Source organism: Hyperolius riggenbachi, chromosome 6 (assembly GCF_040937935.1).
Source record: "Hyperolius riggenbachi isolate aHypRig1 chromosome 6, aHypRig1.pri, whole genome shotgun sequence".
In the NCBI taxonomy this organism is placed as follows: domain Eukaryota; kingdom Metazoa; phylum Chordata; class Amphibia; order Anura; family Hyperoliidae; genus Hyperolius; species Hyperolius riggenbachi.
This window is the reverse complement of record NC_090651.1, coordinates 359,037,629-359,055,614: the sequence shown is the minus strand read 5'-3', so window position 1 is coordinate 359,055,614 and position 17,986 is coordinate 359,037,629. Positions and strand designations below refer to the sequence as shown.

The window sequence follows — 17,986 nt, the reverse complement described above, 5'->3', positions numbered from 1 at the left end:
AATCATCAGATATAAAACAGTTGATGTCCAACTCGACATTCAATCCCCCTGGTTTCATAGTCTTTAGGTCGTATATCCAGCGAGTTTCCATTTTGGAGATCTCCCTAATTTTGTGACATCCCCTCCAGTTAGTGGTTAATTTTTGGGTACCTTGGAAGGTGAGTAAACGGGGGTTTCTAGAGTGTTTCTCATCAAAGTGTTTAGACACACTATGGCCCTGCAGGCCTTTAGCAATATTGTTAATGTGTTCCCCCACCCGTGCCTTTAGGGACCTTTTTGTTCTCCCCACATATTGTAGCCCACATGGGCATCCTAACAGGTATACCACATGGGTGCTACAGCAGTGTATGAACTCTCGAATTTTGTAATTTTTTCCAGTGATCTGACTTGTCATAGTCTGTGTCCTAATACCCCGTGCTCTTTCACATACAGTACAGTGCCCACAAGGGTAAAACCCCACCTGTCCCCACATATCTGTCCTATTATGCACCCTGGGGCCTTCTATGTAGGTCTTCACCAGCTGACGTTGCAAATTATCTGCTTTTCTGTAAATAAATTTGGGTTTTACCGGTAAAGCAGCCCCCAGTACTGGGTCATTCCTCAGTAACCCCCAGTGTCTTTTGATTACCTTTTCCATTTCTCTGTATTGGGAATTGTAATCCATAATCATCGCATATTCACAACCATTGCTATAACCTACATTATCCCTCCCCACTCCTCTTCTCCCCTTTAAAAAGCTGTCTCTACTGCATTGCAAGACCTCATTTGCTGTTCTTTCTAGTTCAACCCGCTCATAACCTTTTTCTACAAATTTCTCAATCAGCATACCTGCCTGCATGATATAATCAGTATCCCTAGTACAATTCCTCCGAATCCTACATAGTTGGCCCTTAGGGATATTCTGAAGCCATCTGGGGTGGTGGCAGCTTTCAACTGGAATGTAGGAATTCCTATCAGTTTTTTTAAAAGCTGGTGAAAACCTACATAGAAGGCCCCAGGGTGCATAATAGGACAGATATGTGGGGACAGGTGGGGTTTTACCCTTGTGGGCACTGTACTGTATGTGAAAGTGCACAGGGTATTAGGACACGGACTACGACAAGTCAGATCACTGGAAAAAATTACAAAATTCGAGAGTTCATACACTGCTGTAGCACCCATGTGGTATACCTGTTAGGATGCCCATGTGGGCTACAATATGTGGGGAGAACAAGAAGGTCCCTAAAGGCACGGGTGGGGGAACACATTAACAATATTGCTAAAGGCCTGCAGGGCCATAGTGTGTCTAAACACTTTGATGAGAAACACTCTAGAAACCCCCGTTTACTCACCTTCCAAGGTATCCAAAAATTAACCACTAACTGGAGGGGATGTCACAAAATTAGGGAGATCTCCAAAATGGAAACTCGCTGGATATACGAACTAAAGACTATGAAACCAGGGGGATTGAATGTCGAGTTGGACATCAACTGTTTTATATCTGATGATTGAAATGATTGAGAGTATATAAAGTTTGAATTTTCTAGGGATGTCTTACATATGGAGTAGGGATACGAAAAATAAGTTGCCTGTATTTTGTAATTGTGTTGTAATTGTGGTATCTGTGATGTTATGGTTTATGATGTATATGAATACCTTATATGTTAAGGTGGGCACGCGGACTACAAATCCCATGTTAAATTGCAGCAATTGCTGTGTGGTTAAGATAGAGAGTACACTAGAGATGAGAGGGGAGCACCCGATTAATGCTAGCATGGGGGTTGATAGAGAGCGATGGGAGCTGATATTACCCCGGCGTGGAGGAAGATCTAGGTATCATAGGATGCATTATAATTGCATCCATGGCTGGCGGGTGTTAGCGTAATGGTTGCCTTGGTAACGCCCCGGGCTGTACGGACGAGGGTTAAGATGAGAGCGAAGGGCCAATGGGAAGTGAGGGGGGCGGAAACCTGTACATACGGAGAACATACTGGCCTCTCAGAATAGAGGTTGCGCACGCATAGTAGTGGGAGAACGGGGTGCATGCGCAGGATCCCTTTCCGTAACTCTACGGAATTACCAAGAGAGAATACAGGGCGGGGAGTGACTATAGGTATACGGAAGAAGGGTGAGTTAGAGTGGCATGATTACAGGCCAATCAAAACCTCCAATGAGGTTAGAGGAAGTCAATGGGCGGCACCTTAACATGAAGGAAGGAGGATTTTTAAGATAAATAGCGTCCCCTCTAGTGGATGACCATGCCCCTGATGAGTCATTTATGACGAAACTAGTTGGGCGGAGCCTATCCACGGAGAGGAACGCTGAGCCTTGAGGATTTTACTGATATGCGCATATTTTATTCATGTTTGTGAGTACAATTTTATACGATTTTTACTGAGAATAAAACGGTATTATACTATGGAAGTATCTGTCTGAGTTTAAGGTGGAGTCATGCTGAGAATGCCACTCTGAGGATTGCAGTACAGCTTAATCAACTCTGATGCTGGTTGTGATGGTCAGCCATAGTATCTGGCAAGGGGCTAGCATTTGGAATTGGTACCTGGGAAGCACATTAAAGGCACTGGGTGCTCAATGGTGAAGGAGTGTGTGGCACAAAGGAGGTGTAAAATTGAGGATTGACGTATTGCACCAAAGGAGCCGTCTCTCTTTTTTTCTTTTGGCATGAACTGATTGAAATAATGCTGAAAAAATCGATGCAAGTTTAGGAGACCTGAAGATTGTAACTGGCTGGGCCGAATGTGATTTATGCCAACTGTCACGATTGGCACTACAATCTGGTGTGCATAACTGTTGCACTAATAGTGGATTCCTAAGGATCGGTGTGTTGTGTATGATGTGGGCAGCATGGTGGTGTAGTGGTCAGCGCTCTCGCCTTGCAGCGCTGGGTCCCCAGTTCGAATACCAGCCAGGTCAACCTCTGCAAGGAGTTTGTATGTTCTCCCCGTGTCTGCGTGGGTTTCCTCCGGGCACTCCGGTTTCCTCCCACATCCCAAAAACATACAGATAAGTTAATTGGCTTCCCCCTAAAATTGGCCCTAGACTACAATACATACACTACACGATATAGACATGACTATGATAGGGACTAGATTGTGCGCTCCTCCGAGGGACAGTTAATGACAAGACTATATATACTCTGTACAGCGCTGCGGAAGATGTCGGCGCTATATAAATACTAAATAATAATAATAATGATATCCTCAGCTCACACTGTAGTGGGACCTGAAAACTTGGACTTTTGACACAAATCTGTGGACTGAAGTTTGGGGTATTTATATTGGGAGGGTGGAAGGCAAAAAAATAAGGAAAATCTTTTCTTTCCACCATAAGAGCACAAAAATATGTGGATTGTTGTGGGATAGATGATTGGCATCAAACTATGCATATTGGTTAAAAAGCTGATGTTTGTAAGTTAACTTGCTATGAGAAGTACCTGTTGAGCGCTGACATCATTTTATATTTGAATCATCCAAATATACCAGGACAAATTTGCCTAAAACCTCTCTGAACACCTCATTAATGAGCTCCTGAAAGATGGCCGGGGCGTTACACAACCCGAAGGGCATCACCAGGTACTCGTAATACCCATCGGGTATGTTAAAGGCCGTCTTCCATTCATCGCCCTCTCTGATCCGTACCAGGTTGTATGCACCCCGCAAATCCAACTTTGAGAAAATCTTAGCATTGGTGACCTAAGTAAATAAATCGTCTATCAAAGGCAATGGATAGCGATTTTTTACTGTGATTTTATTCAGGCCCAGATAATCAATGCACGGCCGAAGGCCTCCGTCTTTTCAGTTTACAAAAAAGAAACCTGCTCCAGCAGGCGACCAAGAAGGGCGAATGAACCCTTTAGCTAAGTTTTCACGGATATTTTTCTGCATGGCCAACTTTTCGGGCCCAGATAAATTGTAGAGATGACCTCTAGGGGGCATACAACCAGACCAGAGATCAATAGGACAATCGAAAGGGCGGTGTGGAGGAAGTTTATCGGCCGATTTAGGACAAAACACGTCTGCAAACTCAGAATACTGATCTGGCAATCCTTCCACGTGAATCTTGGTCTCACCCAAGGTTACCTTCGCTAAACAATGATGAAAACAATGGGAAGACCAGCTTGTTAGCTGACCGGTGGCCCAGTTAATCTGAGGAGAGTGAAGTTGTAACCAAGGCATGCCAAGAATGATCGTGGAGGTTGTCATTCGTAACACAAAAAAAAAACAAATTTTCTCTATGCAACACCCAGATAGTGACTCCCACTTCTGGAGTCTGTGACAGAGGACTGTTACCCTGTAGAGGGGAATAATCTACTGCAGTAACCTGTATCTGTGGTCTTACCGGGGTGATCGGAATACCCAATTTTTTTGCAAATTCAAAATCCATAAAATTAGCCGCTGAGTCAATGAAGGCTTCAGTGACTTCAGACCTATCTTCCCACGAAATAGTACAGGGAAGAAGCAAACGTTTATCATCTAGGGGTAAAAATTGCACGCCTAGGGTATTACCCCCGACTACACCTAGGCAATAGCGTTTCCCGACTTCTTAGGGCAATTCTGCACTCTATGACCCCCTCTCCACAATAAAGACAGAGATGCTCTGATATTCTGCGTTTCCGCTCCACTTGAGACAACTTTGACCGACCAATCTGCATTGGCTCCAGTGGAGGTGAAGCGGGTGGAGGTGGACTCACTGGGGGTGCAGCTTGGGACTCCATTCTCACAGGTTTTTACCCCGGGTCTGTCTCTGATAGCGCAGCCGGCGATCTATCCTGATGGCCGATGAAATGGCCTCATCGATGGACTTAGGTTCCGGCTGACTTAACATAAGATCGGAGACCTCGTCTGACAACACTGATAAAAAACATTCTAAAAGGGCAAATGTGTCCCACCGGGCCGATACTGACCATCTCCTAAATTCAGCAGCATAATCTTCAACCGGACTCATGCCTTGACGTAAAAGTTTGAGCTTCCGCTCAGAAGTCGAGGCAATGTCCGGATAGTTGTAAATTATAGCCATAGCTTTAAAAAATTCCTCTACAGAGGTTAGGGCCTGGTGACTGATGGGAAGGCTATACGCCCAGGTCTGAGAATCGCCAGATAACAAGGTTTTAATAAAGGTAACCCTTTGGGCCATAGTTCCTGAAGAATTAGGTCTAAACTCAAAGTATGATAACACTCTACTTCTAAAATTTCGGAAGTCAGATCTGTGACCAGAAAATTTTTCAGGTACAGGCATACGTATGTCTGTGCTAGGAGGAGATCGCACATCCTTCACAGCCATCTGGAGGGTTTGTATAGATCCAGACAAAGCGTCAATTAACGTCTGGTGGCTGCCCAGCACTATATTGATGTTTTCCACAGAAGTGGTAAGTGTGCCCAGACGGCTGGTGAGTGCGTCCATTTGCATTTGGTCTGCCATTCTGTAACGATCGGTGTAACACAGAGAGGGTCTGATTATTGGTGATCTGCAGTATCACCGATAATCAGATATATTACTAACCTCTGGACACCTGAGTGATATGAGTGTTTGGTGCAACAGTAATACTTTGAGAACAATATCAGGAGAACAGGTACAAAGGCAGTAAGGAATGCTGCACTAAAGAATGAGTACCTTTCAGCAGCCTGAGAATCTCCCGCAGGGAGGAGTCAGACTGGGAGTGGAAAGGACCAGAGCGTGAGTGACACCAATAGGAGGATGTCACTGACTGATCTGTGAACTATCTCTTAACTGAGGAGATAGTTCTCAAGGTCGGGCAAGCCAGGTCGGCAACACACAGACATACAAAGTACAAAGACAGGAGGCTGATTCGGTAATCCTAAGGCACGCATGGTTTGGCAACAGAGTATCAGATATAGCGAAGTACCGAATCAGTGAACAGAAGAGTGGTCAGGAAAGCAGTAAGTCATAACAGATAATGAACAATGCCTAGTCTTGGGTGTGAGCTCCGTGATCATCAACACCCTGGAACTAGTCTGACATATAACAGAATGATAACACAAGTCCCTAGTCTTGGGTGTGAGGTCCGTGATCATCAACACCCTGGAACTAGTCTGAAGTATAACAGAATGGTAACACAAGTCCCTAATCTTGGGTGTGAGGTCCTTGATCATCAACACCCTGGAACTAGTCTGAAGTATAACAGAATGATAACACAGATTCTGACAATAAGGTCTGAGTGCTTCCACGTAGTGATCGCAACGGCAGACAACCAGCGAATGACCAGCACCCGGTATATATAGCACAGCGCTCTCCAGCGCCTCCCCTAAGTGCTGGACCAATGGGAACTGGTTGAATCTTCAGCTGACCGGCTTGGTCAGCTGACTCCCTTCTGGCTGTCATAAAAGTTCTGCCTCTCAGCGCGCGCACGCGTCCTTCTGAACCTGTGTGGACTATCAGTCCCAGCCACACCAGACATGTGTTGCGTACCACCTGCCGTGCTGGATGCGGAACCAGCCGCACCGCTATCAGGGCATGCGGCGGTTTCTCCGCGTTCAACCATACTGGCAGATGTAGGCCTACGCGTGCAAACCGCCGCATTGGATGCGGAATCAGCTGCCTTGTTCTGAGTGCACGCGGCGGCTTTTCCGCGTTTTCTCACACTCACAAACTTGGCCATTGAGTAACTGTGTGTTAGGGTTAGAAAAAGTGGGCGGAGCCAACACTAGCCAAATACATTCCTGGGCAACGCCGGGCAATCAGCTAGTGTCTAATATAAACAAAATGTTTTAGCTTCGGTAATTAAAACAATTTGATGAAAATTTCACTGCCTGAAATTATAACCTACCCTATACTGGAAAGTCTCAGAGCAATATTTTAAAGATGTACCCTAACTTCACAGTTTACACTGAAATATGTTGCATAGCACACTCAAACATGTAATCAACTTGGGTGTTTGTTACTCGATCAAGCAAAAATGGCTAAACAGATCTAAAAGAAATTTGGCACACATGAAGTACATTACCTAGAATAACATAAAGGATACTTTTTGTCCCCGTAACAAAAAAGTGGGCAGAGACAAATACAAATTTCACTGGGAAAATGTAAACTGCAGCCATTCTTACACTGTTAATGGCAGGGTTCTCAAACTTTGCACAGTTGGTCACTGGGTGACTGGGATTAGTATTCAGAAAAGTGGGTGGAGTCTATAAAAGCCAATCAAAATTCACCTATTGATTTTCACAGGAAATATTTAAATTGCTGTCATTCTTGCACTGTTAATGGCACAAGTCTCAAACCTGGTACAGTTGGTCATTCAGTGATTGGGGTTCAAATTCAGAAAAGGGGCAAAGCCAAAAACAGCCAATCAGATTTGTTTTATTTCAATGCAAACTATTGATGCCAAAGACCTCACAGCTGACAAACTAGGTCATTGAGTAATTGAGTAATTGTGTGTGAGGGTTAGGAAAAGTGGGCGGAGCCAACACCAGCCAACTACAAACCCGAGCAATGCCGGGCCATCAAACTGCAAGGGTTCTAACAATTCAATAAGGACTTCTTACATTCTTGCATGCAAATATAGTATTTGTATCATCTGTGATCCTCATTTTAATACAATCTTGTATTTCTCCAGTGAAGAAAGTGAGGCGAAAGAGATGAAGATGAAGTCAACCATTACGCAGGTTGTGAAATTTGACACAGAGACAGAATCTCTAGGGGACCTAATAAAGGTTTCACAGGCTGACTGTGTCATCACCTCTTGGCTGCTGGATATTGTCCCCCATAATCAAGATGACTACATCAGAAACCTGAGAAAGATGATAGCGCTTTTAAAACCAGGAGGACACATGATCATATTTGGGGTTACAAATATCTCTTATTACACAATCGGGGAGCACAGGTTCCATGCTTTCACGTATGATGAAAATTTTGCAAGAAAGGCACTGGTTGCCGAAGGAATGACCGTTCTCCAAAGTGAAGTTACCCCAAGGAAATCTGAGAGCAATCTAATTGATTATGATGGTGTACTGTTCATGATCGCTTGTAAACAGAAATAGGATAAAGGTGAACAAAATAACAACTGAGTCTAAAGAGCTGGAGACAAATATTGTCTATGTGCTTATAATGTTTTAAGTCTCAGACACAAGATTATTCTGCTTAATTGCTTTCAATGCAAATCAATTTGAGATAAAAAAAAAACACAACTTATAAATGAAAATAATCAATAAAATCCTTCTAAACTGCTGTATGTCTAATCTTTAGAGTTCTCAAGTAGTGCACCAACATCACAGGGTGGTTGACCATCCAGGAATCCTACTAATCCTACTAATATAATAAATGGGAAAGTTCGGATGTTTGGATGTTTATTACTCGATCACGCAAAAATGGCTGAACGGATTTGAATGAAATTTGGCACACACATAGTACATTACCTGGAATAAAGTATCGGATACTTTTTATTCCCAGAATCGAAAAGGGGGCGGAGACAAATACAAATGTCATTGGAAAATGTAAACTGCAGCCATTCTTAAGGCTCATACACACATCAGACCATAGTCTTTTGAAAATGAAAGATCACAGATCTGTTTTACCCCCTTCCATGTAGTATGAGAGCCATACTCTACACAGTCTATTCTATGGAGCTGAACTCCCCATCAGAAAAAAAAACTTTGCAAGATGCTGCACACACAGATGCTGTACAGACACAAAAGATCTGTAGCTGCAAAAGATCTGTTCCTGCCAAAAATCCAACCCTGCAAATTGCAATGATAGTCTATGAGAACTGCAGATCATCGTACACACATGATTTAACTGACATTCATCTGCAGATCAGATCCACCAGGTTGGATTTTCAGATCTGCAGATCTGTCAGTTAAATCATGTGTGTATGATGATCTGCAGATCTCATAGACTATCATTGCAATTTGCAGGGTTGGATTTTTGGCAGGAACAGATCTTTTGCAGCTACTGATCTTTTGTGTCTGTACAGCATCTGTGTGTGCAGCATCTTGCAAAGTTTTTTTTCTGATGGGGAGTTCAGCTCCATAGAATAGACTGTGTAGGTATGGCTCTCATACTACATGGAAGGGGGTAAAACTGGTCTGTGATCTTTCATTTTCCAAAGACCATGGTCTGATGTGTGTATGCACCCTTACACTGTTAATGGTAGAGTTCTCAAACTTTGCACAGTTGGTCGTTGAGTGATTGGGATTAATATTCAGAAAAGTGGGTGGAGCCTATAAAAGCCAATCAAAATTCACCTATTGATTTTCAAAGGGAATATGTAATTGCTGCCATTCTTGCACTGTTAATGGCACACGCCTCAAACCTGGTACAGTTGATCATTGGGTTACTGGGGTTCAATTTCAGAAAGGGGGTGGAGCCACAAACAGCTAATCAGATTTGTTTAATTCCAATGCAAATTATTGATGACAAACACAGCAAAGCTCACAAACTTGGTAATTGAGTAATTGATTAATTGTGTGTGAGGGTTAGAAAAGTGAGCACAGCCAACACCAGCCAAATACATAAGCGGGCAACAGGGGGTCATAAGTGGGCGGAGACAAATACAAATTTTACTAGGAAAATGTAAACTGCAGCCAATCTTACACTGTTGATAGTAGGTTTCTCAAACTTTGCACAATTGGTCATTGGTTGACTGGTAATAATATTCAGAAAGGTGGGAGCCTACAAAAGCCAATCAAAATTCACCTATTGATTTTCAAGGGGAATATGTAATTGCTGCCATTCTTGCACTGTTCATGGCACAAGCCTTAAACCTGGTACAGTTGGTCATTGGGTGACTGGGGTTCAAATTTAGACAAAGGGGTGGAGCCACAAACAGCCAATCAGATTTGTTTAATCTCAATGCAAATTATTGATGCCAAAGACCGCAAAGCGCACAAACTTGGTCATTGAGTAATTGTGTGTTAGGGTTAGAAAAAGTAGGCGGAGCCAACACCAGCCAAATACATACCTGAAAAATGTCAGGAAATCAGTGGGTGGAGAAAAATACAAATTTCATTGGGAAAATGTAATCTGCAGCCATTCTTACACTGTTAATGGTAGGGTTCTCAAACTTTACACAGTTGGTCACCGGGTGACTGGGATTAATATTCAGAAAGGTGGGTGGAGTGTACAAAAGCAAATCTAAATCCACCTATTGATTTTTAAGGGGAATATTTAATTGCTGCCATTCTTGCACTGTTATTGGCACAAGCCTCTTGCGCTGTTAATCACCTGTACCTGGTACACTTGGCCATTGGGTGATTTGGATTCAAATTCAGAATAGGGGTGGAGCCACAGCCAATCAGATTTATTTTATTTCAATGCAAATTATTGATGCCAAAGATCGCAAAGCTCACAAACTTGGTCATTAAGTAACTAAGTAATTGTGTGTTAGGGTTAAGAAAAGGGGGCGGGGCCAACACCAGCCAAATACATACCCGGGCAACGCCGGGCACCCAGCTAGTATAATAAATGGGAAAGTTCGGATGTTTGGATGTTTGGATATTTGTTACTCGATCACGCAAAAATGGCTGAACGGATTTGAATGAAATTTGGCACACACATAGTACATTACCTGGAATAAAGTATAGAATACTTTTTATTCCCATAACCAAAAAGGGGGCGGAGACAAATACACATTTCACTGGAAAATGTAAACTGCAGCCATTCTTACACTGTTAATGGCAGGGTTCTCAAACTTTGCACAGTTGGTCATTGGGTGACTGGGATTAATATTCAGAAAAGTGGGTGGAGCCTACAAAAGCCAATCAAAATTCACCTATTGATTTTCAAGGGGAATATTTACATTGCTGACATTCTTGGACTGTTAATGGCACAAGCCTCAAACCTGGTACAGTTGATCATTGGGTGACTGGGGTTCAATTTCAGAAAGGGGTGGAGCCACAAACAGACAATTAGATTTGTTTCATTCCAATGCAAATCATTGATGCCAAACACAGCAAAGCTCACAAACTTGGTCATTGAGTAATTTATTAATTGGGTGTTAGGGTTAGAAAAGTGGGCACAGCCAACACCAGCCAAATACATAAGTGGGCAATGCGGGTTCATAAGTAGGCAGAGACAAATACAAAATTTTACTGGGAAAATGTAAACAGCAGCCATTCTTACACTGTTAATGGTAGGGTTCTCAAACTTTGCAGAGTTGGTTACTGAGTGACTGGGATTAACGTTCAGAAAAGTGGGTGGAGCCTACAAAAGCCAATCAAAAATCACCTATTGATTTTTCAGGGGAATATTTCATTGCTGCCATTCTTGCACTGTTAAAGGCACAAGTCTCAAACCTGGTACAGCTGATCATTGGGTGACTGGGGTTTAAAGTTATAAAAGGGGGTGGAGGACACACACCGCCAATCTGATTTTTTTCATTTTAATGCAGGTTATTAATGCAAAAAAACACCACAAAGCTCACAAACTTGGTCATTAAGTAATTGATTGTGTGTTAGGGTTAGGAAAAGTGGACGCAACCAACACCAGCCAAATACATAATCAGGCAATGCCGGGTCATCAGTAGGCAGAGACAAATACAAATTTCACTGAGAAAATGTAAACTGCAGCCATTCTTACACTGTTAATGGTAGGGTTCTCAAACTTTGCACAATTGGTCACTGGGTGACTGGGATTAATATTCAGAAAAGTGGGTGGAGCCTGCAAAAGCCAATCAAAATTCACCTATTGATTTTCAAGGGGAATATGTAATTGCTATCATTCTTGCACTGTTAATGGCACAAGCCTTAAACCTGGTACAGTTGATCATTGCGTGACTGGGGTTCAAATTCAGAAAAAGGAAGTGGAGCCACAAACAGGCAATCAGATTTGTTTAATCTCAATGCAAATTATTGATGCCAAAGACCGCAAAGCGCACAAACTTGGTCATTGAGTAATTGTGTGTTAGGGTTAGAAAAAGTAGGCGGAGCCAACACCAGCCAAATTGATACCCGAACAATGTCAGGAAATCAGTGGGTGGAGAAAAAATACAAATTTCATTGGGAAAATGTAAACTGCAGCCATTCTTACACTGTTAGTGGTAGGGTTCTCAAACTTTGCACAGTTGGTCTCTGGGTGACCGGGATTAATATTCAGAAAGGTGGGTGGAGCCTACAAAAGCCAATTAAAATCCACCTATTGATTTTTACGGGGAATATTTAATTGCTGCCATTCTTGCACTGTTAATGGCACAAGCCTCTTGCACTGTTAATCACCTGTACCTGGTACACTTGTCCATTGGGTGATTGGTTCAAATTCAGAAAAGTGGTGGAGCCACAGCCAATCAGATTTATTTTATTTCAATGCAAATTATTGATGCCAAAGACCGCAAAGCTCACAAACTTGGTCATTACGTAATTAAGTAATTGTGTGTTAGGGTTAGAAATAGTAGGCGGAGCCAACACCAGCCAAATACATACCTGAACAATGTTAGGAAATAAGTGGGTGGAGAAAAGTACAAATTTCATTGTGAAAATGTAAACTGCAGCCATTCTTACACTGTTAATGGTAGGGTTCTAAAACTTTGCACAGTTGTTCACTGGGTGACTGGGATTAATATTCAGAAAAGTAGGTGGAGCCTACAAAAGCCAATCAAAATTCACCTATTGATTTTTAAGGGGAATATGTAATTGCTGCCATTCTTGCACTGTTAATAGCACAAGCCTCTTGCACTGTTAATCACCTGGACCTGGTACAGTTGGCCATTGGGTGATTGGGGATCAAATTTAGAAAAGGGGTGGAGCCACATCCAATCAGATTTATTTTATTTCAATGCAAATTATTGATGTCAAAGACCGCAAAGCTCACAAACTAGGGCATTAAGTAATTGAGTAATTGTGTGTTAGGGTTAGGAAAAGTGGGCGGAGCCAACACCAGCCAAATACATACCCGGGCAACACCGGGCGTCCAGCTAGTGATTGGAATATTTTTAGGGCCTTCAACTGGCCAGGGTGCAGATGAAGTGGAAAGCTCTTCTTTTCAAGGTTCTACAAGTGTTTTTGTTTCAATCCTTCTAGTGAACAGTTTGGATGGTTCTTTAGAAACAAGAATATATTTTCCATCAGATTCTGCCAAATTAGTTAAAACCCCTCTTGTTCATCGCTTCTTTTAGTTGTGGCTTTTTTTGCAGCGCTTGAACATACTTTGCTTTTTATTGTGTTGATTATGCAAGTATAATTACGCACACAAGGGCCTCAATTCACTAAGCTTATCTCCTGCCTTTAATAACGTTTCTAGAGTGATCACCATGGTGATAAAGCATGTAGTATTCAGGAAACATTTTACCTCAGGCAAACCTAAAGTTAACTCTTCTGTCTTTAAGTTAACTCTTCAATCCGTAAAAGAACTCCAGAGTTAAAGACAGGCTGTTAATTAACTGCATGTGAAAATAACTACAGAGGAGGTAATTTAACTACAGAGGAGGAAATTTAACTACAGAGGAGGTAACTTAACTACAGAGGAGGTAACGTAAGGAATGAAGAGATAAGATAACTCTCTCACTGTGTGGAAGTAAGTTTTCTCTTGCCTTATTATCTCCAGCATGATCTTAGTGAATTGAGGCCAATGGCTTGTAATTGGTAATGTTCTATATGGTCAGGAAAAGAGGAAGGGGGACATCCATCTTCAACCCTCCCTGTATCATAATTAAGAATGTGTACATGATTCAGAGGTCTCAAAGTGAAGAAAAAAAAATTTGAAAATAGAGAAGGTAAAGGCCAACTTACCTCGTGTCTGGGGAAAATCAATGGTGAGGTTAAGAACATTGTATTGGTCCAAATAAAAAATAAACGTTCATAAATTGTAATGCATTTCTCAGGTCTAGGTTCTTGCTTCTTAAATGAGTCATCACAGAGCCCAGCGCCTAGGCTTTACAATAGCTCATTGGAAAAGTGGGAACCTTGCTCCTAGTTCACCTTTACAGCCTCAATTTTTAAACTGTTTTTAATATTTTTATTTTTCTTTGGCACCTCTGAACCATGTACATAACCACCTTTGTTGTTTTTTCCATTACTATAAAGAGGAGCTTTTTAACACAAGTGGGGTTGGGATTGTTCTCCCCACCAGCCTACTGTTGTGCTACTTCTATGAGAAGCAGCGCAATCATTGTGAAAAAAAAAAGCTTCCCAGCCTCCCTGAACTTCCTGCAAGCGTACTTCCTACACTTGCAGGACACATTACAAAAAGTTACTGTGGCCATCTTGTGGCCAAATAGTAAAACTACACCCACAAGCATTTTTCATACACATATACAAAGTTTTACATTATAAACTAACTCATTACCTCCCACACTCCCCAATTTTTTTTTATTTATTTTTTTTGTAATTAAAAAAAAAATTACAATTAAAAAAATACATAAATAGTTACCTTAGGGACTGAACTCTTTAAATATTTATGTCAAGAGGGTACAACACTGTTACTTTATAAACTATGGGCTTGTAATTAGGGATGAACGCAAAACTGAAAAAAATGCACCTTTATTTCCAAATAAAATATTGGCGCCAAACATTGTGATAGGGACTTAATTTAAATTATGTAATAACCGGGACAAATGGGCAAATACATTTCATGGGTTTTAATTACAGTAGCATGCATTATTTAAAAACTATAATGGCCGAAAACTGAAAAATAATGATTTTTTCCCCAAATGTTTTTCTATTTTCCCATTAAAACACATTTAGAATAAAATAATTCTTGGCATAATGTCCCACCTAAAGAAAGCCTAATTGGTTGCAAAAAAAACAAGATATAGTTCATTTCATTGCGATAAGTAATAATAAAGTTATAGACGAATGAATGGAAGGAGCGCTGAAAGGTGAAAATTGCTCTGGTGCTCAAGGGGTAAAACCCCTCAGTGGTCAAGTGGTTAAATGGGTCAATTCAGAGTCAAATTGTGATTTAGGGCCCTGACAATTTGGTGCAATTTTACTGCATTTTTATGTAAGTCAATGGAAGCTTTTCTAAAAAAAAAAACTAGAACGATCCGCAAAACGCTTTCTGGTGTGTCAGGGCCCTTAGACAGCTAAAAATCCCCCATGCCCTATGGATATTTGTGTATTTTAATTATGAACTTATTTCTCTTTTGCTATTTTCCTGTTCTGGCTTGTCTCGGAATGATGGGGGGGGGGGGGGTTGGCAGGCACCCAATTTACACCACAGGAGCCTATATTATTATTATCGATGTTCTGGCACCATAGACTTTATCTAAACCTACAAACCCCACCAAACTGCACTGCAAGTGTCAAAATAAAATGCAGTCCACTTCGCGCTTCCAAAGATAGATCTGTAAAAAAAACGCCTTCACATAGCGTGATACTGCTTCACTTAGGTATTCATATGCTTCACTGCAATAAAATCGTGCAAATGATATTCAGTGCACACTCATGAGCCCACCACACACTGAGGCTCAGTTGGTTTTTACTGTGGATAGACATATTGCGCAATGAAAATCTTTGATGTGTTTTATTGAGGAAATTAAAAGGCCAAATTTTACTTCTTAAATCTGGGTGTGGATCACCGATGAGCCAAGTGAAACATACATATGAAGCGAGCTTTCCACCTGAAATAGAGGTGGTGTGAATCTGGTGAGCCTCAGTGTGTAAGAGGTGGTGGGCTCATGAGTGTGCACTGAATATCACTTGCACGATTCTATTGCGGTGAAGCATACAGTATGAATACCTAAGTGAAGCAGTATCACCCTATGTGAAGCCTTTTTTTTTACAGGTCTATCTTTGGAAGCACGCAGTGGACTGCATCTTATTTTGATTTAACACAGCGCACTGCCAGGACATTTGATTTTGGTGACTATGGCCTCAATTCACTAAGATGATGCTGGAGATAATAAGGCAAGAGAAAACTTACCTCCACACAGTGAGAGTGTTATCTTATCTCTTCATTCCTTAATTTACCTCCTCTGTAGTTAATTTACCTCCTCTGTAGTTAATTTACCTCCTCTGTAGTTATTTTCACACACAGTTAATAAACAGCCTGTCTTTAACTCTGGAGTTATTTTAAGGATTGAAGAGTTAACTTAAAGACAGAAGAGTTAACTTTAGGTTTGCTTGAGGTAAAATGTTTCCTGAATACGACATGCCTCGTCACCATGGTGATAACTCTAGAAGAGTTATTAAAGACAGGAGATAAGCTTAGTGAATTGAGGCCTTTATCTTTAGATTTGTGTAATATGAGATTTGTGTTTAAGGTGGCGCAGCATCACTCCTTTTAATATTGCACCGCAAATGTGCTGCCTGGCCCAGCTGTCACTTCTCCCTTAGTTCCCCTGCCCATCATAGCTACAGGTGCCCCTTAGTATTAGGTAGCCTCAGTATTAAGTAGCTCTTGGTGCCCTCGACTGAAGGGAGACCTCGTCAGTGGAATTCCCTAAGCTGGGGGAATAACCTCTCATTTACACTCTGCTCAGGACTCTGCATAGGGAAGGAAGGAGGGAGGCACTAGGGGAGGGAAGTGAACCACCTTTCCATCATCAGGCACCTGTAGGCACGTGCCTACACTGCCTTATGGTAAATCCGGCCCTGGGAGTGGCTAGCATAAGTTTAACCCATGTCTTCTCAGTAACCATGGCAGCAAAAAATTGTTTTGTGGGAAAATTAGAAATGCAACTAAAACCATAGCACAGCCTTCATTTGCAATATTTTAACACGTTCACTGACTGTAACACAAGCTCAGCAGGAATACAGAATGCAATGTGTTTGCTGCACAGATGTCAAAAAAGCACTGTTATTATCAATTAGTATTTATATAGCACTGACATCTTCCACAGCACTGTACAGAGGCGGATCAGTGAATAATGGCGCACAGCGCCAATGTATAAAAATGGCGCTGCATTAAAAAGATACGCTTATCGCTATTTATCGTTAGTACTGCATAATAATGGCGCACAGGGAAAAAAGAAGAAAAACGGCACACAGTAACGTTATTTATCAATAGTGCCGTTCATATGCCAAACAGCAGACGTTATTTAACTGCAAAACAGTGAATGTTTAAGGTTAGAGTTAGGCACCACCAGGGGGGTGGTTAGGGTTAGGCACCACCAGGGAGGTCTTAGGGTTAGGCACCACCAGGGGGGTGCTTAGGGTTAGGCACCACCAGGGAGGTGGTTAGGGTTAGGCACCACCAGGGGGGGTGGTTAGGGTTAGGCACCACCAGGGGGGGTGGTTAGGGTTAGGCACCACCAGGGGGGGTGGTTAGGGTTAGGCACCACCAGGGGGGTGCTTAGGGTTAGGCACCACCAGGGGGTGCTTAGGGTTAGGCACCACCAGGGGGGTGGTTAGGGTTAGGCACCACCAGGGGGGGTGGTTAGGGTTAGGCACCACCAGGGGGGTTTAGGGTTTAGGGTAGGATAGGTACAGAGAGGGTTCTGTGTGTTAACGCTAAATAACAATAAGGCTTTAACGTTAAATAGTGATAAGCGTCAAACGGATTAATGGCAACACCGTGCGCCATTATTCGCAGGCGCCATTTTCAGATGGACCCGTACAGAGTACATTCAGATTTGTACTATTTACTGCCCAAGGGCCTTCCTACCCCCCCCCCCCCACATGGCAGAGATTAGATTGTTAGCTCCTCTGAAGACACTTAGTGGGGTGATGGCAGGGATTAGAGTGTAAGCTCCTTGGTGAGCAGCACATTTGGCGAGTGACAGGCAAGTGTCAGTGCACGTTCACTGCCCCGTCATCCCCCAAGAGCCGATTCCGCATAGTAGCCACCGACCACTATGTGCAAACTCTGTGCAGCAGGACAACTTTTCGGCAGGTTAACTTCTCCTGCCACCCTGCTGCCCGCAGCCCACCCCTTCCTTTCCTGGTGCCCTAGGCCATGGCCTTTGTGGCCTTGCCTGAAATCCGGCCATGAGTATATTGTCTTGTTATTTAACTGTCCCTTAGAGGGGCACACAAACTAATCCCTACCATAGTTATATGTCTGTGTGTGCATCATAGTCTAGGGGAACATTTAGGGGGAAGCCAATTAACATATCCGTTTGCTTTTTTGGTGGAGATGTGGGAGGAAAACAGAGTGATTA

The 17,986-nt window shown here is 42.4% G+C and overlaps 1 protein-coding gene across 1 annotated transcript in view; it reads left to right on the top strand.

Annotated features, from left to right (window-relative positions):
• Window positions 1–8,176, top strand: part of LOC137523004 (indolethylamine N-methyltransferase-like) — a 38,350-nt gene extending 30,174 nt beyond the window's left edge. The window contains exon 3 of the mRNA XM_068243178.1: window positions 7,571–8,176. Within this exon, the coding sequence (XP_068099279.1) occupies window positions 7,571–7,994 (424 nt within the window). The 3' untranslated portion in view covers window positions 7,995–8,176. The remainder of the gene's footprint in view (window positions 1–7,570) is intronic.
• The last annotated feature ends 9,810 nt before the right edge of the window (window positions 8,177–17,986 follow it).